Source organism: Eleginops maclovinus, chromosome 17, assembly GCF_036324505.1.
Source record: "Eleginops maclovinus isolate JMC-PN-2008 ecotype Puerto Natales chromosome 17, JC_Emac_rtc_rv5, whole genome shotgun sequence".
Classification (NCBI taxonomy): domain Eukaryota; kingdom Metazoa; phylum Chordata; class Actinopteri; order Perciformes; family Eleginopidae; genus Eleginops; species Eleginops maclovinus.
In genome coordinates this window covers 15,734,913-15,762,864 of record NC_086365.1, presented here as the reverse complement: position 1 = coordinate 15,762,864, position 27,952 = coordinate 15,734,913, and the positions used below count along the sequence as shown (strand labels likewise).

At 40.1% G+C, this 27,952-nt stretch overlaps 2 protein-coding genes across 2 annotated transcripts in view; both read left to right on the top strand.

The window, feature by feature from the left end:
• abcc9 (ATP-binding cassette, sub-family C (CFTR/MRP), member 9) overlaps positions 1-20,461 on the top strand; it is a 43,631-nt gene extending 23,170 nt beyond the window's left edge. The window contains 22 exon segments of the mRNA XM_063905710.1: positions 136-237; positions 319-403; positions 877-957; positions 1,470-1,607; positions 1,700-1,825; positions 2,407-2,506; positions 2,676-2,749; positions 3,387-3,629; positions 3,854-4,008; positions 4,343-4,412; positions 4,484-4,641; positions 4,968-5,060; positions 6,684-6,786; positions 6,937-7,050; positions 7,765-7,885; positions 11,959-12,089; positions 12,848-12,926; positions 14,604-14,712; positions 16,245-16,348; positions 16,458-16,591; positions 16,831-16,893; positions 18,407-20,461. Of these exon segments, the coding sequence (XP_063761780.1) occupies positions 136-237; positions 319-403; positions 877-957; positions 1,470-1,607; positions 1,700-1,825; positions 2,407-2,506; positions 2,676-2,749; positions 3,387-3,629; positions 3,854-4,008; positions 4,343-4,412; positions 4,484-4,641; positions 4,968-5,060; positions 6,684-6,786; positions 6,937-7,050; positions 7,765-7,885; positions 11,959-12,089; positions 12,848-12,926; positions 14,604-14,712; positions 16,245-16,348; positions 16,458-16,591; positions 16,831-16,893; positions 18,407-18,544 (2,521 nt within the window). The 3' untranslated portion in view covers positions 18,545-20,461.
• A 2,200-nt stretch (positions 20,462-22,661) lies between these two features.
• kcnj8 (potassium inwardly rectifying channel subfamily J member 8) lies at positions 22,662-27,798 on the top strand. Its single transcript, XM_063905488.1, has 6 exons — positions 22,662-23,189; positions 24,304-24,452; positions 24,657-24,817; positions 25,223-25,362; positions 26,329-26,545; positions 27,129-27,798. Exons 1-6 carry the CDS (start codon positions 22,843-22,845, stop codon positions 27,384-27,386), a joined length of 1,272 nt encoding a protein of 423 aa, XP_063761558.1. The 5' UTR covers positions 22,662-22,842; the 3' UTR covers positions 27,387-27,798.
• Positions 27,799-27,952: the final 154 nt, after the last annotated feature.

Sequence of the window (27,952 nt, the reverse complement as noted above, 5' to 3'; positions counted from 1 at the left end):
CTGTTTAGAAACTGTCATTACTGTCACTTAAAAGCCTTGAACCCAGATCAGTACTCGTGCTCTCTAAGACTTTAAGAACACACGACTTGTAGTTCTAACTGGTCTCTTTGCCTCCATTTCCCTTGATGCACCTAGCAAGAACAGGTACTCTGTGGCCTACGCTACCCAGAAGTCCTGGCTGCTCAACGCCACAGTGGAGGAAAACATCACCTTCGGAAGTCCGTTCAACAAACAGAGGTACAAGCAAGAGACACAGGATGGTCATTCTTAAAATGACCTCTACAGTTCCTCTCTGATGGTGTTTGACGTGTGTTTCAGGTACAAGACGGTGATAGACGCCTGCTCTCTGCAGCCTGATATCGATCTGCTGCCCTTTGGAGACCAAACTGAGATTGGGGAGAGGGTAGGCACATTATCCCCCCCCCCCCCTTTTTATGGAATAATATCCCATAAGGACACACAAACGCTCACCGTTTCAAAATAAAAGCCCATGTTCAGACAAGCCTTGTTTTTCTAAATAATGCAAATAATTTCAGAATACTGGCCACATTCTTACAGGATTATTTTCAAAATAAGAGCCTGTAGTGTTACTTTATCTCTTTATCTGTTCAGGAAAAGTATCTAAATAAAAGGCTTGAACAGTTACTGTATCTTTACAGCAAACTGAGGAAGAGGCATATTTTCAAAATAAAAGCCCTTTAGAGGTTCTGCACTGTAAACTCCAGATGGCGATTGCTTTTCAAAATAAAAGCTCCAAAAAGCAACAATACAGCTGCTGCTATCAACTCCCACAGTCACCATTTTATTCATTTGACTCATTAAATGTTACTTTATTTTGGAAATATACTGACATTTTGTGTGTTTTCTGTAACTCAGGGCATCAACCTGAGTGGAGGTCAGAGACAGAGGATCTGTGTGGCCAGAGCGCTCTACCAGAACACCAACATCGTCTTCTTGGTGAGATAAACCTCCAAAGAAATATACAAAACATTACATATACAAACGTCTGTATATACAGTTTGACTTTGTCCATTTCACATCGGAAGAAAGGAGTCTTTATTGTTTATATTGAGGGTCATTGTCAGATTTTCATCCCCATTATTGTTATTTCTGATGCAGCAGATTAATTAGATTAATGTAGCCGCAGTAACGCCCTGTCTTCATCCTACATGTCTTTATGATTATTTGTATGATAAAACCCGTCGGCCTCAGGGAGGAGGAGGTGTCCTGCCGTCATGTGTTTATCTTTCAGATTATTTCCCGTTGCCACCTCCAGCTTTAATTCCTTATCAGGCATACATCCCATTAAAAAGCTCTCAGAGTCATTCTTGAACACACACATCACTCTAACGTATAATGAGGAGGGAGTGTTTGCTTTAATTCACTTTGTTCATGCTGCTCATATCTGATCTCAGGATTGACTCAGAGATTACCACACTTTGTTTATCTGTGTCTCTTGTGTCTCGCAGGACGATCCCTTCTCGGCGCTGGACATCCACCTCAGCGATCACCTGATGCAGGAGGGGATCCTCAAGTTCCTGCAGGACGACAAACGCACCGTGGTCCTGGTGACTCACAAACTGCAGTACCTCATACACGCTGACTGGGTACGAATATCAACAGCATACAGCAGTGTTGATACACTCAGAGATTGTATGGCTTTTGAAAGTGTGTGTGTGTGTGTGTGTGTGTGGTCCAGATCATAGCCATGAAGGACGGCTCTGTGCTGAGAGAGGGAACACTGAAGGACATCCAGACCCACGACATCGAGCTCTACGATCACTGGAAGACGCTGATGAACCGACAGGACCACGGCCTGGAGAAGGTCACCTGACACCTTACTTACACTCGATTTAACTTCCCATCATGATCTCCAAAACTACACATTCAAACTGGAGGCATTACCAAAATAAAAGCTCCAAAAAGTAACTGTTCCGTTACAGGAAGCTCATCTTTTCCCATGTTTTTCAAAATAAAAGCTCCATAAAGTAACTGTTTTGTTACAGGAAGCTCAGGTTTTCTCTTGGTTTTCAAATATAAGCCCAATATAAGCCCCATAGAGGAACTGCATACTTGCAGAACTTTCAGGATGAGGCTTGTTTTTCGAAATACAATTCCCACAGAGTTTCTGTGCACAAACAGGAAGCTCAGGCTGAGGCATGATTTTCAAAATAAAAGCCTTTAGGAGTTACTTAACTTTAAAAGGAAGCTCCAGGAGAGGCTAGTTTTTTATTCAAAATAAAAGCTCCAAAAAGTAACTATATGGCTACATTGACCTCAGGTTTCAGCACGGTTCTTCTAAATAAAAGCACCAGCATTGAGTCTATTCAACGATGCAAACAGCCTCAGAGGTATGGCTTCTTTCTGTTTTTAATTTCATGTTCATTATGTTGTGTCTTTATGCAGGACATCCAGCAGGACAGCCAAACAACCCTGGAGAGGAAAACTCTGAGGAGGGCGTTCTACTCCAGAGAGGCCAAAAACCAAATGGACGATGAGGACGAAGGTAACGGACTCACAGTTTAACTAAGTCCTCATTCGTCAATTTCTACACTTCCTTTTCAAAACACATGAAGTTAGATGTAACTTGAGAGGTAAACTTGTTAAAAAAGACAAATATTAAGTGTTTTATTGGCTCATATTTCATACCTAATACCTGTTTTTCGTCCCTTCAGTGGAGGAAGAGGAGGAGGAAGACGATGACAACATGTCTACAACCACCAACAGAAGATCAAAGATCCCCTGGAGGGTAATCCATCCAAACTGAGCTCCTGATTATCATCTTTTAATATCCCAAAGGAGACTAACACTACCTAATCTAGCTAGTTGACTAGGTAGTAAGATATGATACCCTTTTTTATTAGGCTTTAGTAACCTAACATTACCGATAAAAGGGGGTCTTTATTCATGCACACTTGCTCGATTGCACACAGGTCAAATGTATTTATAAAGCACATATCCTGACATATGCTTCTTAACTGAAAGCAAAATCACACAGATGAGGTAAACGTGACAAATATGACCAAGAAATACAGGATAGAGACACACAAGTTAAGAAGTCTTAGAAGAAGATAGAAAGTAGATAAGGATTATTTTATTGTTAAAAAGGGAATATTTTGATCAAAATGAGATAAAATATCTGCTTCGTGTGTAAGAGAGTTGACATAGTTCAAAATAAATCAGAGTATTGATTAGTTTTTAAATTAAAACATGGATAATTTGGTCGATAAAATGTCAGTAAGATGCTGATAATAATACTGATGCCACTTAAACAAAGCATTAGAAGGAATTCCTATTAAAATGATGCTAAACGGAAAAAAGCAAGCACAGCATTCCTGAGTCTTCCCCCCATTGATCCTCCCGTTGTACCGTCCTCCTCCCCTCAGGTGTGCTGGTGCTACCTGTCCTCCGGAGGTTTCTTCATGGTCTTCCTCATGGTCTCCTCTAAGCTCCTCAAACACTCCGTCATAGTGGCCATCGATTACTGGCTGGCCATCTGGACTTCCTCCAAAACCAACGCCACGTCTGTAGCGGGAGCGAGCGCCGTGAACGCATCCAACATCACGGACGCTTTCAGCAGCAGCAGCAACTTCACCAACGCCACCACACCTGCAGACCCCGACGCCGAGGTACCAAACCTCTGATGCACGCTCTTTAGAGTTTAGCTCAATGTGTGTTGCCTCACTAAATGTGTGTGTGTGTGTGTGTGTGTGTGTGTGTGTGTGTGTGTGTGTGTGTGTGTGTGTGTGTGTGTGTGTGTGTGTGTGTGTGTGTGTGTGTGTGTGTGTGTGTGTGTGTGTGTGTGTGTGTGTGTGTGTGTGTGTGTGTGTGTGTGTGTGTGTGTGTGTCTCAGATCGACTCGTACTACCTGCCGGTGTTCATCATCCTGTGTGCGGCGGGCATCATGCTGTGCCTCATCACCTCGCTCACCGTGGAGTTCCTGGGTCTCTCTGCGGCCACCAACCTGCACCACAACCTGCTCAACAAGATCATCCACGCCCCCATCAGGTGACACACACACACACGCACACGCACGCACACACACACACACACACACACACACACACACACACACACACACACACACACACACACACACACACACACACACACACACATATTTTTTTAATGTTTTTATTTTACCTTATATATATCACTATAACTATCGCTCTATGTGTGTTTTATAAACAAAAACAAAATACAAAGCAGAATATAATATGTTCAATCAGTGTGAAGGTGTGGAATATTAAATAGAGTAAATATAGGATCTACAGTATGGTTTGAGTGGCATTAGAATTAGGCATTAAACAGCATCTAATATTTAGATATGATATCTCCTCAGGTTCTTTGACATCACTCCTCTGGGGCAGATCATCAACAGATTCTCCGCCGACACCAACATCATAGATCAGGTAAGGTTGAGATACCTCCATTACTTCCAGAATATCTGAATCCCCTCTCACTGTGTCTCCTCTCCTCCCAGCACATCCCTCCCACTCTGGAGTCTCTGACTAGGTCCACGCTGCTCTGTCTGTCGGCCATCGGCGTCATCTCCTCCATCACGCCGGCCTTCCTCATCGCTCTGGTTCCTCTGGCCGTCGCCTTCTACTTCATCCAGAAGTACTTCAGGGTGGCCTCCAAGTGAGTCCTCAGTGTGTTGGTTGTATTAAAAGTGTAATTTTTAATACTCAAACCACTTTTAGACTCAAGTGAGATGCAGGGAAAGACATCTTCTTGCTGGGACTGATAAAGATCTCATATTCCTCTTCAGAATAAACCAAATATATCCAACCTTATTCGTGGATAAGGACTCTTAAGGTCCCCATTTATGTATATTAACAATAAACTACAACAACAGGTACATGTGTAATACATTCCCATACATATACAAGTATATACTTTACCTTATTTAATATGAAAATATGTAATACAACCTCAAATACATATTGAATCCCTCTCTCGCTCAGGGACCTGCAGGACCTCGATGACTCCACTCAGCTTCCTCTGCTCTGCCACTTCTCTGAGACCGCTGAGGGTCTGACCACCATCAGAGCATTCAGGTACTACTGACACACACACACACACACACACACACACACACACACACACACACACACACACACACACACACACACACACACACACACACACACACACACACACACACACCCTTCATTAATAACATCCTGTTTGCGCTAGGTGCACTTCAGCTGTAGACCCTTTTGTTTGTGCGTGATGACGCCTTTTCTTCACGTCTATTCTGTCCTAACTTTCATATTTAATATTATATATTATAAGTCCATAAACGTATCCCTAAATATATGTAGGTAGATGTACTTTTTTGATCCAAAATTGGGGATTAATTCTGTTTACAGCAGCCCTCAGCTCCTCATGACCAACATTTCAAAACGTCCATGAAGAAGAAACTGAATTGATGTTGATGTTCTTCGGCCACACCTATAAAGCACTTTGGAGGAATGCAGCCCATAATAAAAATGAGTAATGCATCAGAAGCACATGTGTAAGTGATGAAGCAGGAGTATAGATTGAGCAGTGCTTCCTGCAGTAGCAGAATGTCAGTGTTGTTGTTTTATTCGTCTCTTTGTATTTCTGTCTTCACCCTCTTTCCCATCGTCGGTGTAATCCAACATTAAACAGCTCTCACGCTCCTCCTCCCCTCCCTTAGGACTACCACCCCCCCCCCCACACACACACACACACACATACAGAAACATGAATCTGTTGTTGGGACAGTTTCTTGGCACTCATGGGATCTATCATCATTATCCTGTGGTCTGCCTCCAAACCCAGTCCGATTCAGATGGCGGTGATTTATGAGTGCGGGATGGCAGGCAATAATAAAACCTGAAGATACGATGCTCCCTTTTTGTTCCTTACCCGGGAGAGAAGGTCATGTCTTTGGCTATGGTTTGTCGGTGCGATAATGGGAAGAATACTGGCATGGTTTTCATAACGCTTGGTGAAAAGGATGTAGAAACTATTGAATTTTAAAGCACTGACGCACATTTGGTGAGCACTGCAAGACAGGGCATCTGTGCTGCCTTCCTGTCATGTAGGAAGTACTGGAGAAGGGAGCTCCCAACTGGTTAAAGTCTTGTGAACAGCCATCAAGTTGGAAAAGCCAGTTGGAAAATCAACTAAAATGTGCCTTCACTATGTAAATATTTTGCAGATATATGGAGCAAAGTGAAATTTGTGATCCTTTTTGCAGTGTCCATGTTGCTTCCCCATCACAACGTTAAGCTCTTGAACACACCACTTGAATGCATTGTTGAAATACCCTAAACATCTCTGCTGTAGACCTCCCCTTATTTCCTGTTTGCCTTTTTATATTCTGGTCTTTGTATTATGTGTATATCCTTTTCTAAAATTCTAAAACGTGTGAGTTTGTGTCTAAAAAGGGGATGGATTTGGGGATTTTAACCCTTTGAGACCATTTACATGCACTGAAACCTATGGGAAAGGTAAAACCCTAAAAAGCAGCCCTTTTTAATGTTTGTGTTAAAGCCCTTTTTACATCCACAAGGCTTTAAAACAAGCGATTGAAGACTAAAACAAAAGAAAAATCAGCCAAATGTAACCCAAACTACTTTTATTTGGTTGACTATAAGAATGGAGGGTTATATGTAGTTCCTTCTGTAAATGTTTTGGTGTTTTTTCAGACACGAGGCTCGTTTTAAGCAGCGCATGTTGGAGCTGACGGACACCAACAACACAGCCTACCTGTTCCTGTCTGCCGCCAACCGCTGGCTGGAGGTCCGAACGGTGAGGAGTTCCTTTATATGTTCCCTACAGAAGTGTCTCATTCAGTCCGGCTGGATGAATACGAAGAAGCATTCATCTTTTCTTTGTTTTCGATGATGTAGATTCTGGGTTATTCTGTGTCTCTGAGTGAGCATTTCCTCTCTTCTTCAGGACTACCTGGGAGCCGTGATCGTGCTGACGGCTGCAGGAGCTTCAATCTGGAGCTCACATTACAACCTCCATCACGGGGCCCTCGTTGGCCTCGGGCTCACCTACGCCCTCACTGTGAGTCCTCTGAACGTCTGTCAGTGTGTGTGCTACTGAAGCACCTGATCCCTTCAGTCTGTGCCATTCTGTCCTCTGTGTATGTATATTTGTTGTTGTTTTCATAGCATTTCCCAACATGCAATCGTTTGTAGTTTAAATGAACTCGTGTTAAAAGGCCTTATCACACCAGGGTCATATTTTCTGTGTGATTGTTTTGCACGGTAATATTTGTTTTTCTGAACTGTTGTGAGTACTTTCACACCAAAAACGCACATTTTTCCTGTGCTTTTTCTGTGCTTTTGCACGTCGAATAAAGGCAGCAACCAATTATATTGTGTTATAAAACAAAAACACCAAGAATTAAAACTTCATCACTCGTTTAAACCTTTCGAAATCTTCTTATCTCAGCTCATAGTAGTGGTAATATTGTACATACTCACATTAAACCTGCACTTAATACATCTGTGAGGATGGTCTACTTAGGATTTAATGTAAGAAGTCAATTTAAGATGCATTTAAATGGGTCAAAGGTAAATAAGTTACATGTGCACACAGGTATCATAAAGCCCTTCTGGTGTGTGTGTGTGTGTGTGTGTGTGTGTGTGTGTGTGTGTGTGTGTGTGTGTGTGTGTGTGTGTGTGTGTGTGTGTGTGTGTGTGTGTGTGTGTGTGTGTGTGTGTGTGTGTGTGTCCTGTTAACAATGGACTGGATCCTTTGTGTGTCCCTCCTCAGGTCACTAACTACCTGAACTGGGTGGTGAGGAACCTGGCCGACCTGGAGGTGCAGATGGCCGCCGTGAAGAAAGTCAACAGCTTCCTGGGAACCGAGTCGGAGAACTACGAGGGGTCCATGGGTAACTGAGTCCTTGTTATCTGGATTTTTTTCCCCGCTGTCTGACATAATCACATCAGAGTGAATTTAAAAAAAGCATCAAATGTTGGAAAGATCTTTGCTGCATTCCTGCACGTCCAAATATAATGTCCTAAAACATCTGCTTGAATCACATCAGAGTTCCACTCGCATTGCAGAACAAAAACAGAGGGAGTAGAAGTACTCAGATCTTGTACTTGAGTAAAGTAGAAGTACTCAGATCTTGTTCTTGAGTAAAAGTAGAAGTACTCAGATCTTGTACTTGAGTAAAGTAGAAGTACTCAGGTCTTGTACTTGAGTAAAAGTAGAAGTACTCAGGTCTTGTACTTGAGTAAAAGTAGAAGTACTCAGGTCTTGTACTTGAGTAAAAGTAGAAGTACTCAGATCTTGTACTTGAGTAAAGTAGAAGTACTCAGGTCTTGTACTTGAGTAAAGTAGAAGTACTCAGGTCTTGTACTTGAGTAAAAGTAGAAGTACTCAGGTCTTGTACTTGAGTAAAAGTAGAAGTACTCAGGTCTTGTACTTGAGTAAAAGTAGAAGTACTCAGATCTTGTACTTGAGTAAAGTAGAAGTACTCAGATCTTGTTCTTGAGTAAAGTAGAAGTACTCAGATCTTGTTCTTGAGTAAAAGTAGAAGTACTCAGGTCTTGTACTTGAGTAAAGTAGAAGTACTCAGGTCTTGTACTTGAGTAAAAGTAGAAGTACTCAGGTCTTGTACTTGAGTAAAAGTAGAAGTACTCAGGTCTTGTACTTGAGTAAAAGTAGAAGTACTCAGATCTTGTACTTGAGTAAAAGTAGAAGTACTCAGGTCTTGTACTTGAGTAAAGTAGAAGTACTCAGGTCTTGTACTTGAGTAAAAGTAGAAGTACTCAGACCTTGTACTTGAGTAAAGTAGAAGTACTCAGATCTTGTACTTGAGTAAAGTTGAAGTACTCAGGTCTTGTACTTGAGTAAAGTAGAAGTACTCAGGTCTTGTTCTTGAGTAAAGTAGAAGTACTCAGGTCTTGTTCTTGAGTAAAGTAGAAGTACTCAGGTCTTGTACTTGAGTAAAGTAGAAGTACTCAGGTCTTGTACTTGAGTAAAGTAGAAGTACTCAGGTCTTGTACTTGAGTAAATTAGAAGTACTCAGGTCTTGTTCTTGAGTAAAGTAGAAGTACTCAGGTCTTGTTCTTGAGTAAAGTAGAAGTACTCAGGTCTTGTACTTGAGTAAAGTAGAAGTACTCAGGTCTTGTACTTGAGTAAAGTAGAAGTACTCAGGTCTTGTACTTGAGTAAAGTAGAAGTACCAGAGTGTAGGAATACTCTGTCACAGTGAAAGTATTCTAAATGTTCCTCCAGTGAAAGTAGAAAGTACTCTCCTCTAAATGTACTTAAAGTAGCGACAGTAAAAGTAGTCATTGTCTGATTGGTCCATTTCAGAATAATATCTCTGATATGTTTTATAATGATTGATCATTAAAGTGTTCTCAGAGCTGGTAAAGGTGCAGCTAGTTTGAATGGCTTTGTATACTGCAGGGTAGCTGCTGGATTTACTGCAGGTGAACTAAAGTCTGATTTAAGGGAGATTATATTCACCATCATTAATCCTAATCTGCCTAGCAACTAAAAGGTAATCAATAATTGTAGTGCAGTAGAAGTACAAAGCAGCAACAAATACCAGTCACTGAAAATGTTACTTAGGTACAGTCCTCGAGTACATCTACTTAGTTACTGGTTGTTTCTGAGAGAAGACTCTGGGAAATGCTGTAAAAGGAAAACAGATGTTCAGCAGCCTCCCAGTGTCTATGTTACTGCTGTCTTGTGTAAACGGCAGCATAAACGACATATGGGGCAGACCATAATACAGATCATACACAGAAGGAGAGTGTTACTGTTACAGAGCTGCTGAGACTCCCCTCTGACGTGTATATTGTATATACAGTATGCTATGCTTATAGGTTTTCATTTGTAGTCGTGGGTCTACAACAGTTCCTACTTACTCTGAATCTAATCTATAAATATTTACCATTTATTTTTATTTCTATACTCTATTTATTTTATTACTCGGCTTAGTTGAATACTTCGATTGTGATTGGTCGATGTGGACGGCGCTCCAGAGGTTGTTGATTCTCGCTAACGTTCCGTAGCCAAGGAGGATCAGGGGTCCGCTCGGTTTCTAATATTACTCCAAAACCCGAAGTGCTTCGAAGCCCGACGCTGTTTACGTTTATCGTAGCGACACAGCGACTACTAAATCCCACATTCCTCGATAGACGCATACTAAAGGAGACATCTTAGGGCATTTTCGTCTGGAAGAAAAGGCTTTAAATTGAACATTTTGATGAAACAGAGGAGTTTTGAGGGACGTGATCAACGCCAGCAGAGGAACGTTTTAAACGTAACAGAATGACGCTTCCTCCAGAGCCACAGTACGCATAAACAACATGCTTTAAAGGCATGGTGATGTTCCTGACCTCATTTTACTCTGCTGGCAAGATAGGATTTTCCCAGTTCTGCGGCAGGCTTCATTTGGTTTCCTCATTTTGGAGATTTCAGTATTTCTCAGCCTTATCAGTTCTGCTCCAGTGATGTCACAGAGGAGGAGCCGCTCTCTGACTCAGAGGGTCGGTTTGGGGATGATTTACTGTAAGACATCAGAGGAATAATCAATTAGCAAAATGACCTTTGAGATCCAGAGATGGAAAACCTTCTATAACTTTTAAGTGTCTTTGTTTTTTCCACCGATCCGTCAAACTCAGGACTTGTTTTGGTGATGTTTCCCCAAATAGCCGCTCTGTCTTTAAGAGTCCTTCACTAAAACGTTTTCTGTTTTTCTGCAAGATGTGGAGAGGATTGGTTCAGTTGGATTTTAGTTACCTCATCGGCACTACTCTCTGCAGCATGTGTATTTCCCCATAGCAACACCACATCCCATAAACACATGACACCGCTACTGGACTCTAAAGTAAAAGGTACATTTGAGTTACAACAAAAGACGGTCTGCCTTAGAAAGTGGTGTACTTTACTCCACTGCATTTATGTAACACCTTTAGTTGCTAGGCAGATTAGAGTTAATGATGGTAAATATAATCTCCCTTAAATCAGACTGTAGTTCACCTGCAGTAAATCCAGCAGCTACCCTGCAGTATACAAAGCCATTCAAACTAGCTGCACCTTTACCAGCTCTGAGAACACTTTAATGATCAATCATTATAAAACATATCAGAGATATTATTCTGAAATGGACCAATCAGACAATGACTACTTTTACTGTCGCTACTTTAAGTACATTTAGAGTAGAGTACTTTCTACTTTCACTGGAGGAACATTTAGAATACTTTTACTGTGACAGAGTATTCCTACACTCTGGTACTTCTACTTTACTCAAGTACAAGACCTGAGTACTTCTACTTTACTCAAGTACAAGATCTGAGTACTTCTACTTTACTCAAGTACAAGACCTGAGTACTTCTACTTTACTCAAGTACAAGATCTGAGTACTTCTACTTTACTCAAGAACAAGATCTGAGTACTTCTACTTTACTCAAGAACAAGATCTGAGTACTTCTACTTTACTCAAGTACAAGATCTGAGTACTTCTACTTTACTCAAGTACAAGATCTGAGTACTTCTACTTTACTCAAGTACAAGATCTGAGTACTTCTACTTTACTCAAGTACAAGATCTGAGTACTTCTACTTTACTCAAGTACAAGATCTGAGTACTTCTACTTTACTCAAGTACAAGATCTGAGTACTTCTACTTTACTCAAGTACAAGATCTGAGTACTTCTACTTTACTCAAGTACAAGATCTGAGTACTTCTACTTTACTCAAGTACAAGATCTGAGTACTTCTACTTTACTAAAGACAAGACCTGAGTACTTCTACTTTACTCAAGTACAAGATCTGAGTACTTCTACTTTACTCAAGTACAAGATCTGAGTACTTCTACTTTACTGAAGTACAAGATCTGAGTACTTCTACTTTACTGAAGTACAAGACTGAGTACTTCTACTTTCACTTCGATCTGAGTAGTTCTTGCACCTTGGTAGTAACCCCTTCTACCCCCCCTGCAGACGCCTCTCAGGTGCCTGAGAACTGGCCTCAGAGCGGGGAGATAAAGATCCAGGATCTGTGTGTGCGCTACGACCCGATGCTGAAGCCGGTGCTCAAACACGTCAACATGTACATCGAGCCGAGCCAGAAGGTAATTATCACGCAGCTGCGAGCAGAGCCGGTGTGGAAGAGACCGTCCCAAATAACACGTACCGGCTGGAATGTATGGAGGGCAGGAGGGCCAAAAAGAGGTGGGGGAATAAAGACACATTTGTGGGTATAGTGTATAACTGTCGGGGTGTGAAGTATATGGGTGTAGTTAATTAATTGTCGATAGTTAAGACGAGCTTAGTCTCTTTTTTTTTAGAATACAATAAAAAAAGACTCTTCCTGATTTATTTATTTTGATGCTTGGCACTAATTACCAAAGCTTGACTTTATTCCCAAGTTTTGCATTTTTATTCTTGACATTTCCGCTTTATTCAAATTGTTTCGACTTTATTTTACGTTTTTTTTAAAAAATGTTCTCAATATTTTTAATTTATTCTCAATTTAATCTTTATTTTAAAATATTTCAATAATCTTCTTCATTTATCTCAAAAAAAGTGTTCGACTTAACTCTTAATCTAAATATTTAGAAACTAAATTCCTCCCTCTGATTGTTTATATGCTTGAGTGCAATTATTCTCAACATGCTTGCCCTCATGCTCTCCTGTCCTGACGGCTTATAGAGGTCTAGATTATCTTCTAAATGTCGGCTTGTTCCCTGAAGTCGCAGCCAAGTGTGTTGTATTAACCCGGTGCCTAAACTCCCTCCGCACTCTGCACCTATCCGCCACCCTCCGTCACCTCGGTGTGCGACCTCTCACTGCCGTGTCACACTGAGCGTTGTTCTCCTCTCTCCGTCAGGTGGGGATCTGCGGGCGCACCGGCAGCGGGAAGTCCTCTCTGTCTTTGGCCTTTTTCAACATGGTGGATATTTTTGAAGGTGGGTCTGTCTCCTGTTCACAGAGACACAGAAAGGTCACGAGGGGTTTCCCCCCTCCTTTCATCTTCAGTCTCGTCTGTCTCTGTTGAGTGTGTTTACGTCTGATGAAAGAGAGAGCTTCTTAAGGTAAGGTTTGGGAACACTTCCAAAGGTTTCCCTCAGGTTTCCAGTCCTGAGGAGCTCTTCAGTTACCCAGAAATCCTCTCTGTTGGTCTCTTGAATTTCCATCTTTCTCCTTAGCCGTTTCCTCTGATCCACTTATGAGATAAAAGGAGACACTTCAGAATAAATGGCTGTTGGACAGGAAGGCACTTATACCCTGATCGTAATAAGATAAGTTAAAATAACTCTGCAGAGCAAACGGTCGACAAGTTCTCACTACTAGTACAATTTATATATTTCTCTGCAGCCGTGCATCTCCATTAATGTCTGTTACATGTGTTAAATACAGATAAACGTTCCAATTATATTCAGTTCTTTAATTAGCCGTGCATAACCACCCAAAGGATAGTGATGCTATGCTTAAAAATATCCCAAATGAACTGTTTATCATTCAAAGATTCACCTCCTTAGAGGCTCCAGACAGTAGGTTTCAATAGATTGCATATGTCAGATTGAAAACAAGGGAAATATGCATTAAAATCAGCCTCATTTTCAAAGTATCTACAGCCTCACAGGTTGGGAAACTGCTGTTTTTCAAAACTAAAGCAGGTAATCCAGAGACAATCCTCTCTAAAGTGTATCCTCTGAAGCACACCATTAAATTAAACCTAACCTCAACATGTGCCTGTGATTAATAGCAGATATCTTAATGGGTTTTGGTCAAACTAAATCATTACTGCAGGTTAATTAGTCAGCTGGTTTCCCCTCAGATGTCCAAACGTCCCCTGTAGTGTAGCAGAGTGTGTTTATGTTGGAGGACATGTTTATTTAACCGTCCCTCCTTTCATTTCAGCTCTTCTTGAACAGGTCTCTCTGAGGAAATCTGAAGGTCTTTTTGTTCTTCACTGTGCTGTTTCACTGACAAAAGGACCCTGAAGTAGACTCTTTATAAAAGAAGATTCAATCAATAAAGACGTGGCGCATTTTGTGGTCATTTCCAGACTTTGAAAAGCAATAAAATCCCTTAAAGTCGTTTTTTTTGGGGCGGATTTTAAATGGAAATTGAGTCATATCTTTCTGTTTTCACTCTAGATAAAGGCCGATGCTCGTTGACAGATAATCCAGATGAAACGAGATTACGCAGTCACTTTTTCCATACACACACTTACACACACACTCACACACACAGCTGGGCAGACGTTTCATTAAACAGTAAATTAAGACGTGTGTTTCGGCAGCATTTCCTTATAAAGCAGTGGAATAAAAGCAGAGCGCCGTCCTCCACTGAACCGCACAGAACCTCCTGAGCCCAAAAATATCACATTGCATGCAACAGAACTTAAATATTGATTTAAGAGTTTAAAAACACACCAGTAAAGGAGTTTTGAAGAGTATTGAAGGATGAACTTTATAGGAGAAAAAGGGGCGTCATTGTCTGGTGTTTTGGGGGTTAGGATTCCTTTTCCTAAACGCCACAAGCTAAACTATTGAAGGTATTCATGTTTTCTTTAAACTGTTGTTTATTAAATGTTGTTTGTTGAGCTTTAATCTGAGCATATGTTTCTTTATTCGCAGGGAAGATCGTCATCGATGGGATCGACATCTGTAAACTCCCTCTGCAGACGCTCAGGTCCAGGCTCTCCATCATCCTGCAGGATCCCGTGCTGTTCAGTGGATCGATACGGTACACACACACACACACACACACACTACTTACTACTGTTTAACTTTACTCCACCACACCTCAGAGTACAAAACACCAAAAAAACAAATGATGACAAACAGACACAAAACGAACAGAAACCAAGCTGTTCGTGTAGCCCGTTGTCCATATGGGATTGCATTTGTACCTTGACTTCAATCATCAGGAATGAGTCCTAAAACCAAGAAACCAGTCAGCATTTTACGACTTCCTGTTCCCTCGTCTTGAAGTTTATTGAATGTGTTTCTGTTTAGACGCCTGCAATAAGGTCTGCGGTTAACACAAGCTCAATCGAAAAATCCCATTGAAGTTTGGTCGAGGGAACAAGATGCCAGCTTCCTACAAAAACTCGTCATCACTCGTCTCCTCCGTATGGCGTCAGAGCTTAAAGGAAAATAAAGAAAACCTGAGTAGTGTCATTTCAAGCAAAGTCCAAACTAGTGAGTAACTGACGGAGAGGAGGAAGACGTGTTTGTCCTGAAAGACGTTTTGTGTCACATGACGACACAGAGTCACAGCTGTGGGGTCAGCAGGTCAAACCTCAGCGGGCACTCTGATCGGACTGTTTCACAGACATCAGAAAGTGAGGAGGTCTTCCTCTTCTTCCTCCTCTTCATTCTTCTTCTCCTCTGTGTTTGTATTAGTAGAAGACACAGTGACTCTGTGTTTGTTATAAAAGACAAAGAGCATGTGCTATTTGTTTGGACAGATACGGAGCTCTGCGTAATTGTGTGTGAGAGAGACAGAGTGTGTGTGAGAGACAGAGAAAGTGTGTGTGTGTGTGTGTGTGTGTGTGTGTGTGTGTGTGTGTGTCTTGGCGTCTCTCCTGTTTATGTGAACGTAAGCCCGGGGTGAATGGTCGACAGTAACTGTTTCTCATTATTATCTTAGATGTCCTGATGCTCACTTGGACTCCAACACACAGACTTTAGAGAGGTCTAAATATTGAGAATAAGCAGGGAGTTAATTTAGTGTCACATTAACAACAATAACCGTCAATAACCTCATATTCATCTGTGTATACTCCTCCCAAATAGAAATGGTAAACTGCATCAGTCAATGGGTTTTCTAAAGAGAAATACTGGTGAGTCAAGTTGGAACGACTGTAAAGCAACAGGTTTAAGGCGTAGTTACAGAATAAAAGATGGGAATAAACACTCGATATATACATGAACAGAAGGAATATATATCCAAAAAGTATACGGTATATGATAAAGGTACAGTTCTTCATGCATCTTTATCCAGAATCTCACTAAATTCTGTGCTTTGTTTTCTATTTTTCTGGCCATTTTAGCACAAATTTCACAGCATGTTAACCGCAGCAAGGGAAAGACTCAAATATATAAGCTGATGGAAATACTTGGCTTCTTTTGCATGCATTAAATCAGCAATTGATAAATGAAAGGTAGATGCAAGCTCTGCTGATAAACCCCACTGGTAATACCTCTTACTGTAGACATGGTGACTCCTGTTATTACATATCTAGACTGAGAGATGAATGCATGTTTCTGCAGGTTCAATCTGGACCCAGAGAGGACGTGCTCTGATGATCGGCTCTGGGAGGCACTGGAGATCGCTCAGTTGAAGAACATGGTGAAAGCGCTGCCTGGAGGGCTAGGTACTCGCACTCAACTCAAGATGAGAGCACCCTGAAGTCTGTTTTAAATCCTGCAGGAAGCATGGATTGTCATATGGCATTAAGGTGTGATTCATCTGTTTGTCTGCAGACGCCGTGGTGACAGAAGCCGGGGAGAACTTCAGCGTGGGTCAGAGGCAGCTCTTCTGTTTGGCACGAGCTTTCGTGAGGAAGAGCAGCATCCTCATCATGGACGAAGCCACGGCATCTATAGACATGGCCACGGTGTGTGTGTGTGTGTGTGTGTGTGTGTGTGTGTGTGTGTGTGTGTGTGTGTGTGTGTGTGTGTGTGTGTGTGTGTGACCGACAATGTACATTCCTTAGTGATTTGAGACCAAGGATCACTGAGAGGTTTCTTTCTTAGATTCCATTGCATTTTGATCCAGTTTTTTACTGATTGCTCCACAGATTTGAGGTCCTTGTAGTTTAAATAGATAACCGGAATATAAATGTTCTTCCTGCAGGAGAACATCTTACAGAAGGTCGTGATGACTGCGTTTGCAGACAGGACAGTCGTCACAATCGCAGTAAGTCTGTCCGTCTGTTCTTCTGCTTTTACCCTCTAAGATCAACTACTTTTTCGGTCCTTTGAACGCTGAGGTTTGTTTGGTGTCTATAGATGCAGATATGTAGCTCCTTTTCCCTGAGCTTCATGTGCATTTTATATCCCTAAAAGATGCTTCATGCATTTCCTTTTCCTGTACCTTTTCTGACTTACTGTTAGTGGGTCTTAAATGCTGACTTTTTTCTCTTTCTGTGATACGGTCACTTTCTGCTGTCCTTGTCTTTGCTTTCTCTACGTCTTATTCCATATTTCCACCCCTTTCCTTCACACCATCCTCCTCCTCTCTGTCCCTCGTCTTCCTCCTACCAGCACCGCGTGTCCTCCATCTTGGACTCGGAGCAGGTGTTGGTCTTCTCCTCTGGGCTCTTGGTGGAGAGCGACTCTGGTCCCAACCTGTTAGCTCAGGAGGACAGCCTCTTCAGTGTGTTAGTGAGGACGCACAAGTAGACCCTCCTCCTCCTCCTCCTCTTCATATCTCCTCTCTTCCTCCTTCCATTTCTCTGTTTTTTACTCATCCTCCTGGCTGAGTCAGAGCTGGAGTCTGGGACAGTCTGGTTGGTATCACATTCAAACTTCTGCACGCTCTTTTGTGGATTAGCATGCAGTGCGATTTAACCACCATTTCCAGACCTTCAGTGCTTTGTGTACTACGTCATGCATGTTCGCTCTTATCTGTATCATCATGCCACTGGGTGCAAACCCAGGTCATTTACTTCACATTCTCGGGGTATAATTGACCTGCAGTTAACTCATGAATATCCCACTTGGCTAAACTACACATTAAGTAGAGTTTCCCATCTGTCCAGAGCATTTAGGACGGTTGTTTTACCGCCCAAAACCACCGTACATGCAGACTTAATTATCCAAATTGTCGTCTAATAAGCTGATTTAAATCCCAGCACTTTACAAAGATGCAGAGTTTGAAGGCTCTGATTACGAAACCAAAGATATAAGAAACTAAAGGTTTAATAAAATGCAACCACAGCCAACATTTAGTCCTGCGTCAACTTTTGCCATCATTAGAGCAACAAAACTCATCCAAATCAAAGTGAGCAAAGGCTGCTTAGGATTACTTCTGAAGTGCCACGTTTTGAGGTTCCTGATCCTCGTCCCTGCGTCATTAAACTCAGCCTTAAATCTAAAATCTTTTGAAGTATAAACGGCAACATCGTCTGCATAGAACCATATCCAAATATATCCTTATAGCTTCAATCTGGAGAGGATCTGGACCTCAGGTGTCTCTGTTTTCAGTCTTTATTTGCAGTATGTTTAGGAGGCAGCTTCAGAAAGCACTATCTGTTCCACACCCTTTTATACTGTCATGTTTAAAGGTGTTGTCCAGTAAAGGTCATAGAAAGTAATCCTGAAAACCACCAACTTAAAGAGTTCACGGCTCATTTGTTTGACTGTAAATGTATTTATTTTATAGACAGTTCCACTTATTCCTTGAGCTAAGTCTCGCTCTGTGTCCGCAGCACCGCGTCCACACCATCCTGGAAGCCGATCTGGTCATCGTGATGAAGCGAGGGAACATTTTGGAGTACGACAAACCCGAGACTCTCCTGGAGCAGGAGGACGGGATGTTCGCCTCCTTCGTCCGAGCCGACATGTAGGCGGTCAGAAACACTCCACCGCTGACAGACGATTATATCCACTTCTTTGTACTTTTTTAAGCAGTTTTCTACCCTTCTGTGTGACACTAAGACACATCGATGAAGACGATAACGAGAAGCTTCTACAGATCCAGAAACATTATCAACAATTGTACTTTCATCTGATCAAATACTGCCTTTTTCATTCAGAAATCACACATGGAAACCCCGTATATCATTCAAACGATAATCCAATTACTATTTTATGAACCAGGTTATCCAATTTTCATATCCTGGGAGTTTTTTGGTGAATTAAAGTGTGGAAATCATTGTAACACTGCTCCTCAAATGGTAAAAAATAGGATTTTTTAGCGACTTTTCATGTCTACTTATTATGTAAATGACTTGATTTGGATTTAAAAGGGATAACTTGAGGTCAATATGGATGCAAAATAGTGCACAAGTATACATTTCTTTATAAAATTAAGTAAATATTGAGGTGATTCTACAATTTATGGTGTTTCAAGGCTGTGAAAACTGCAGAGTGTATAAGTATATAAGGCTTTTGACTCTCTGTGAATGATCGTTACGGATTTGTATTCCAGTATATTGGACAGTTTTATGACTTCTACTTTAAATGCACAACAGTGGTATTACTCTCGAGCACTTGTATTACGCAATAATAAGGAGGGGAGGAACCTGTATTTATACTCTGTTTTATTTTATATCTGAATGTTGGCTCTGGCCAGTCGCTCACTGTCAACGATTTATTTAAATGAATACTATCTGATATTTTAGGGTGTGTTATGTGCTTTATTTTACATTGTGACGTAGAAGTAAAACTGATAGAAGCTGCATCAAAATGTCGTCTATCAGGAGTTTGAGGACAAAACAATGATGTGTTGGTTTAACAAGTCAGATTTTTGTGGGGAATTCCGTCCCGAACAAAGGAAGTCAACACTGAAGGATTTGCAGCCGCTTTTGATTTACTTTTGGGAAATGTTTTCCAACTTATGACGGCCCAAAAAACCCAGAAGACCAAGAGTTCAATCTGCTTTCCTTTGGACGAGATAAGAAGAGGTCTTTGGTGTGTGTGTGTGTGTGTGTGTGTGTGTGTGTGTGTGTGTGTGTGTGTGTGTGTGTGTGTGTGTGTGTGTGTGTGTGTGTGTGTGTGTGTGTGTGTGTGTGTGTGTGTGTGTGTGTGTGTGTGTGTGTGTGTGTGTGTGTGTGTGTGTGTGTGTGTGTGTGTGTGAGATACCTTTCCAAAGACCCTTTTTTTTTTACTTCATTATATTCAGAAAGAGGATGACCTGAGTTGTTCCTCATCAGGTGTAGAGTTAGTTATCAAACTGACTGATAGAACGTAATTTAGGGAGAGACTTGAGTCCATTTATCGACTATTTATCCTGTTCATTGTCTCCAATTTAACATGGGAAGAAAAAGAAACGATTGAAGCAAAACATTGTGAGAAACCCCTCGAATAATCCATGTTTACGGTCATGAATCCTGAGTGCGATTTCATTTGGGTTGTGTTATTTGTCCTGAACGCCATCTTTCCTCCGCTCTATCAGTTGTATTTCTGTGCAGCTGTAGTGAAACACTGTAGGGTGTCTCTGCTCGGTCTGAGGCGGTGACCCCGCTGTCTGTCTGCGTCGTGCTTTGCTGAATATATTATCCTGTGGGGACGAAAGACCCTGACATTAACTCCCAATAACTCCCATTAACCCCAGATATATTTAAAGGTTACTGAGCACTGATGGTGATTCCTAAAAAATGTGTTCTGGCTGAAATATTCACTCCTCTTTTCCTTCTGCATTAATCAACTCAAAGTTATCTTTTCAGACAATATAAAAGCCTGTTTCCACCAGAAAAGAGACAGTCAGTCCTTATGTTCCAAACATTCTACAAACACTGACTTTTATAAATCAAAAATATTAAGATTTTTTTTATAGTTTAACTTTTTTTTTCAAGGTATGACTTACTTATCTGGAAGTCTCAAACTATTAGGAGTTTGTTCTCAAATATAAAGAATTTTCCTGAAAATATTGAGAGGTTTTCACATTTTCACAAAACAAAATCTGATTTTTTTCCAGATATAAAAGCCCATATCTGCAGTAGATCCACGTAGATCCAGTAGGTCTTAAAGGCCAGTTAGACATTATAGATATACTTAATTAGAAAGTACGGACTCTGGAAATCTCTAAATATGAGGAAAGAAATATTACACTTTTTTTTCACCAAAGTTTCTAAATTGTTTTGAAAAGATTAGGATTTTTTCCGAAATATCCAGCATTTTTCTGAAAGGAGTTACTCATCTCTTCATTTTGTTTCACTTAGAGCCATTATCAAAAGAACCGTTCAGTGTACATTCTGACAATGCTGACTAATTAGTGAAGATGATCATAATGAGTATAATATTTCCGTACCCACAAACTTCCATTCAGCCGTAGATTTGATCAGGTTTCCTACTATGACTCGTGTGAGCGGAGCCCTTTTGTATTTCTGTGACGAATGAAACTCACTTTGCTTTTTAATGACGTGTTTTAAAATGACTTTGTTTTGTACAGACGAAATGCCAAATTTCATTCAGTTTGTTTTTTACCCTGAGAAGCACTTCATCTTCTCTGTCTCTAATCCTCGCTTACATTATACATATGTTTCTAGTTTGTGTGTGTGTGTGCGTGTGTGTGTGTGTGTGTTGACGTTGTACATTCTTCACTTTGCATCCTGATTTGACTTTAAGATTAAATCTGTGCAAAAACTGACAAATACATGCCATATATTCACCATGTTAGGACACAGAATACATATTTAACTATCAAGCAGTATGCACTGTCATGTTACAGTTATTAGCATCTTATATCTCATTTCCATATCTCAATGCATCATCAGTGCTGCTTTATTTATCTCTGACAGCTCGTTGTAACACAGTAAACTCTCTTACAGTTTGATTCCATTTGACTACAAATGTATGTACCTGTACATTCTGTATATGCAAGACTTTTTATCTCGCAGAGCATTATTATGATGATGTGTGCCTGAGTTTTTTTTACACTTGAAATGATAATAAAAGGGTTTTGAGTGACGTAAGACTTTTCTATTTCTGATGTCATACAATAAGCTGCTAAAGGGCGCCCCCTGGTGGCCGACGGTCGCATCTCTAGATATTCATTCTCTGTTCATAATTTAAATCCATGGAATAAATTATTAAAATAATTTCTGAAAGACAAAAACATGTCCAGAAATATGACAGGCAGCCACATTATTTTAGGCTATTACATGTATAATTGTTTCTTCTATATTTTAGGGTATTAACTGTATTTTAATTGATTTATTCTGCAATATATTAGGCTATTACATATCAGGCCTTTTAATTTATTTACATTTTTATAAATGGTAGGCTTTTAAGATGTATATACCCTTCTTTATTTAAGGCTTTTAAAGTACATTTAGTTATTTATTTGTTTCTATATTTTAGGCTACTAAATGTATATATTTACTCTATATTTGATGGTCTTAAATTTAGATGTATTTCTATATATTGTAAACGATAAAAGTGTATATATTTCTAGAGTCTAGGCTATAATATTTATATATTATTTCTGTATTTTAGGCTATTTAATATATATTTATTTATTATCACAATGAAGTCATTCTTGAAAACTCTTCATTTCATCCACTGACTGTTTCCATTTGATAATTACATCGTAGTATTCATATTAACATATATGGTAAACAGCTATCAATTCAGTTCATATATAAAATCGTATGACATGAAAATACATTTAAAATAAAGCTAAGATTTGGTTTGATTGAGGAGTATTTCTAAGTGTATTTTTTTTAATATGAATTATTCTTAAACGCTTAAAGAAAAAGCAACATTTGAATCAGTATTTTAAAAAGTCAAGGAGAACTTTTTTATAACATTTAAATTTACGTGCATTTAGTTGAAACATTAACTTTTTCAGAACTTTTGAATTGGTGGTTGGTTGTAAATTGTTCTAACACGTTAAACAAATATATTAATAATTTAGAAGGGAGGTTTTTATTGGTTTGTCGTGTTTCCGTCGGTCGCTGAGCGGTCCTTGAAGGCAGCAGCAGGTCTGGGTCTCTGGAAGTTTGTCCTACGTCAACAGGAGAGGAGCGCGTCCTGCCCTCAGAGGAAACATCCTCCAAATGTGGACACACGGAGCAGACTTTGCGCGTTGTTCTGTGCGCTTTTCCTGCAGGTGGACATGTTGGATCCGCGCGTAATTACGCACTAAAACTGGGATTAAAACAACTTTTAAACCTTTTTTTCCTTTACAATCAACAAGGAGATGTTGGCGAGAAAAAGCATCATCCCGGAGGAGTTCGGACTCCCGGGGCTCGCCTCTCGGATGCCCCGAAAACCGGTGTTCAGGGACCGCGTGAACAAGGCGCGCTTCATCGCCAAAAACGGATCGTGTAACTTGGCTCACAAGAACATCCGGGAACAGGGGAGATTCCTGCAGGACGTTTTCACCACGCTGGTGGACCTGAAGTGGCGCTTCACGCTGGTCATCTTCACTACCACCTTCGTCAGCAGCTGGCTGCTGTTCGCCATGAGCTGGTGGCTCGTGGCGTTTGCGCACGGGGACCTGGACCCTTTGCGGGCGAACGGAAAACACTGCGTCACCGACGTCCAGTAAGAAAGATATTGCTATAAAAGTGGTCATTAAAAGTGTGATTGAGGTTGATAAAGTGCTTTTGATAAGACTTGAAATATGTGTTTTCCTCCAAACTGCCTTCCTCCTCTTCTTCGTCTCTTCCTCCATTTTTAATTCGATAAATGAGGAGGAGGAAAAGGGGAGAAAAATACTAATTATGACAGGAAGTAACATACGTTTGTCTCCCATCCTTACAGGGAGAGTTCAGTAAAGATTGTAGGGGAGGAAAGTTTTTTGGCACCTCCCTCTCACTTTACCTCACCCTCTTTCCCGCCCTCATCTCCCTCTAACTGTATCTCTCTTTTCCATTTCCCCCTTCCGGTTTTACCTTTCTTTGATGTATTTGTACACTGGTGGAAAGTAATTAGTATATATACTTCCTATGACACTTTGTAGGTACTTGTACTATTTCACTTCCATGCTCCTTCCTACTTCTCCTTGACCTTAACGGATATGTTTCTTATTCTCATAAACTCTGTAGTATTTCTGAGTATAAACAAAGTGGCTCTTTATATGGGAGTACATGTCAGAGCCGTAAAAAGGCCAACATGATTAATTCAGAAAAACTTCAGAAAGATTTAAAACTGCTGCAGATTTTTCTTTTCTAAAAATACAACCAACATTTTCTGCCAAAAACTCAAATTTGGCAGCAAGACATGGACTCTGTTTGGCAGGATGAAGCTTATAACTTCATATTTATATAAATCTGAAGTCCTACAGCCATGTTAAAGAGTCCCTATCCTGCTTAATGCACGTTCTATAGGTTTTAGTGCATGTAAATGGTCTGCAAAGGCTGAAATCCCAAAGTTCCAGAACATGGTGACATCACTACAGAACACTCGCACTTCCATTGGCGAGCTCTCCAACACATATGCATAGGTTAAGGGGCGGGACATCTCTAAGCAGTTCACCAATCACAACAGAGCTAACCAATCAGAGCAGACTGGGCTGTGGTTTCAGACAGAGGGTGAAAAGAGGTGCTGCAGCAGTATGAGAAACATAAAGAGCGTTCTGAACATTAAAGCATGGAGACAGTAGATATAACCTGAAGATGAGCATATTTGGTCCCGTTAACACCTCTCCTCTCCTCAGGTCGTTCACGTCGGCCTTCCTGTTCTCCATCGAGGTTCAGGTGACCATCGGCTTCGGGGGGCGGATGATAACGGAGCACTGTCCCACCGCCATCACCGTCCTCATCATGCAGAACATCGTGGGGCTCATCATCAACGCCGTCATGCTGGGTGAGATTAAAGATAGCTGCTCAAGGTGCTGGTTTCATCTTCATGGTGACTACGATACACCGGGCCCTGCTGGGTAGTCATGCCTGAGCACCACCAGCTGTTCTAAACATAGACGGATCATTAATGAAATATAATCACCTCACCCACATATCCAGGTACTATCCACTCGTTAGGTGTTAACGTATATATCTTTTGTCCCCGCAGGTTGTATCTTCATGAAGACGGCTCAGTCGAACCGCCGAGCGGAGACGCTGATCTTCAGCCGGCACGCCGTCATCGCCGTCAGAAACAACTGCCTCTGTTTCATGATCCGCATCGGAGACCTGAGGAAGAGCATGATCATCGGAGCCACCGTCAGGCTGCAGGTGTGTGTGACCTTTATTTATTCTCCCCTTTAAAGTCAAATACTTTCTTTAGTTTGAGTATAATGTATTTAGCTGACTGTCACTGGGAAAGAATGACCCTTGATGAGTATAATGTCGATTATTTTCTGTTGTTTGAAGGTCTATGTAGAGCTGCCTTGGTCTGCAGAAAATCAATTGCTAACATATTTGATACTTATTTAATCCTAAACTGTTTTTAATGCAAAAACATGCTCTCCTCAGCCTCTAAAATATTACATTTATGTTGATCTTCTATATTTTGTATCAAATTAAAGTGACAAAACAAGACATATAAAGAAATCACTTCTAACTTGTGATTGATTCAAACTGAAAGGGACATTTTTCACTATTTTCTGCCATAATCTGACGATGAACGGTGGTGTTTAGGTGGTGAGGAAGACGACGACCCCTGAGGGCGAGGTGATCCCCATCCATCAGATCGATGTTCAGACGGAGACGGTCGTCGCCAGCAACAGCCTCTTCCTGTTGGCTCCGCTCATCATCTGCCACGTCATCGACAAACACAGGTGCAACAAGACAGGCTTAATCAAGGGTCCATTTTTTACCTTATATTATTGTGGGTATTTTATTTTTGGGATATTCTTTTTAAATCCGGGTTCAACAAAGCAAATATTTGTTAAACGATTTATTTATTTATTTGTTTGTTTGTTTATTTATTTGTATTTTTAAATAATTGTAATATCTGATTGCAGACTTTTGAATTTTACATAATGGTTTCAAATGTCTAAGTGCTGTTTAGATACATTATTATAAATAATAACAATAACAATAACAATAATAACAATAACAGTAATAATAATAATAACAATAATAACAATAATAATAATAACAACAATAATAATAACAATAACAATAATAACAATAATAACAATAATAATAATAACAGTAACAATAATAATAATAATAATAATAACAGTAACAATAATAATAATAATAACAATAATAATAATAACAATAATAACAATAATAATAATAACAATAATAATAATAATAATAATAATAATAATAATAACAATAATAATAATAATAATAACAATAATAATTATAACAGTAATAACAATAATAACAATAATAATTATAATAATAACAATAACAATAACAATAATAATAATAATAACAATAACAATAATAATAATAATAATAATAACAATAACAATAATAATAACAATAATAACAATAATAACAATAACAACAATAATAATAATAACAGTAATAATAATAACAACAATAACAATAATAATAATTATATTATGAACAGCTTTTTTAGGGTTCAGATTTAAGAGTATTTTATTTATTTCATTATTTTTATTCTGAAAGTCATGTTGCCTAATTTCCCTGGAGAAAAATAAAGTACCGTGGTTCTGACTTACTTAAAAACAAGGGAATCTTAAGTGCAAAAATGCAGACTCATTCCTGGGTTTTCGGACTCATTCCCGCATCAGTCTAAGTGTGTCTTCGCTCTGTCTCTGCAGCCCGCTGTACGACCTGTCAGCGATGGAGCTGCAGTGCAGCGATCTGGAGGTGATCGTGATCCTGGAGGGCGTCGTGGAGACGACCGGCATCACAACCCAGGCCAGAACCTCCTACGTCTCCGAGGAGATCCAGTGGGGGCACCGCTTCGTTCCCATAGTGACGGAGGAGGAGGGCGTCTACTCCGTGGATTACTCCAAGTTTGGGAACACCGTCAAGGTGAGAGATTAGTGCTTCACTGATGAGAAGCGGAAGTCCAAAACATTACTAGCTGTTTCAATTTATGTTGATTTTATATCTATTTTGTCAATAAAAAAATAAACCAATTAAAATAAATTTAGGAGGCAAAAAAGAAAGCTAGAAAGGAACCCTCAAAATCCAAAAGTTTTGTGAATTATTGCAAACTATTTCGTGCCCCTGTAAAGAAGAATGTGTTCAATAGATTCATGTATTAAAAAAAACATATAAATAAATAATGAATTACTCAGTTTTAATCTATTATAATAAATAAAACTTCCCTCAAATAAATGAAGGTTAATAAAAGAAGGAAATAAATCATAATAATTATTCTTACAGAAATATATAAATAAATATGATATAATATTTATTTATAATGTGATATCAAAACATTTATTAAATAAATACATATTTATCATTTATCATATATTATAAAATACTTTTTGTTTAATGATAATGATCATTTAAAATATAGGTTTAATAAAAGTGAATATAATATCAATATAATATAAAAGTATAAATGTATTTTTTGCAAATGTCAAATGTTCCTATTTTTGCTCTCCAGGTGACGACCCCCCGCTGCAGCGCCAGAGAGCTCGACGAGAAGCCCTCCATCCTGATCCAGACCCTGCAGAAGAGCGAGCTGTCGCACCAGAACTCGCTGAGGAAGAGGAACTCCATGCGGCGCAACAACTCCATGCGTAAAGGCGCGGCGGCGGGGGGGAGCAGGGGTCTGAGGAGGAACAACTCGGGCATCGCCTCCACCAAGGTGCAGTTCTACAGCCCCAGCGATGGAGGCCAGAGCCTGAACGCAGTTACCTGACATGAGGCCAGCCTCCTGCCCGCTGCCTGTCTCCTCCTGGTGGTGAGGAGGATTCTGGGTATTGGAGTTTCTCCTGCTCTGATGGGACTCGCTCTTCTCCTGTTACCTGCCCTACCAAAACTCCTCTCTTCTAACAATTCTATTTTTTATGAAACTTTTTTCTGCACTTAATTTCCGCCCACTGAAAGTCACCACAATCCAATCTTTTAATCTCTTATTATTAAAATTAAAGCAATACTTTTAAAACATTGGTGCCTTTTTTTTTACCACTTTTGGGAGATTTATTTTCTTACTGATTGAGATCACAGTTAACCTACTATTAGTGGAAGATAATGGCAATAAATCACGGTACTGTAAGTGTGTGATTTCACCTTTTTTGTCTGTGTGTTGTTTGAGAATAAATCCACTTCCTCTGAACATGTTTTCAATATCTGAACTGCCTTCTTGATCTGCTAATTTATGCTATAGTATTTTGGATGTTATCACTTTTCCTTTTTTAAGGGTCAAAGGCTGTGGTGGCAGTCTGTATGGAACTGGCTTGGTAACCTGAGGTCACTGGTTCAAGT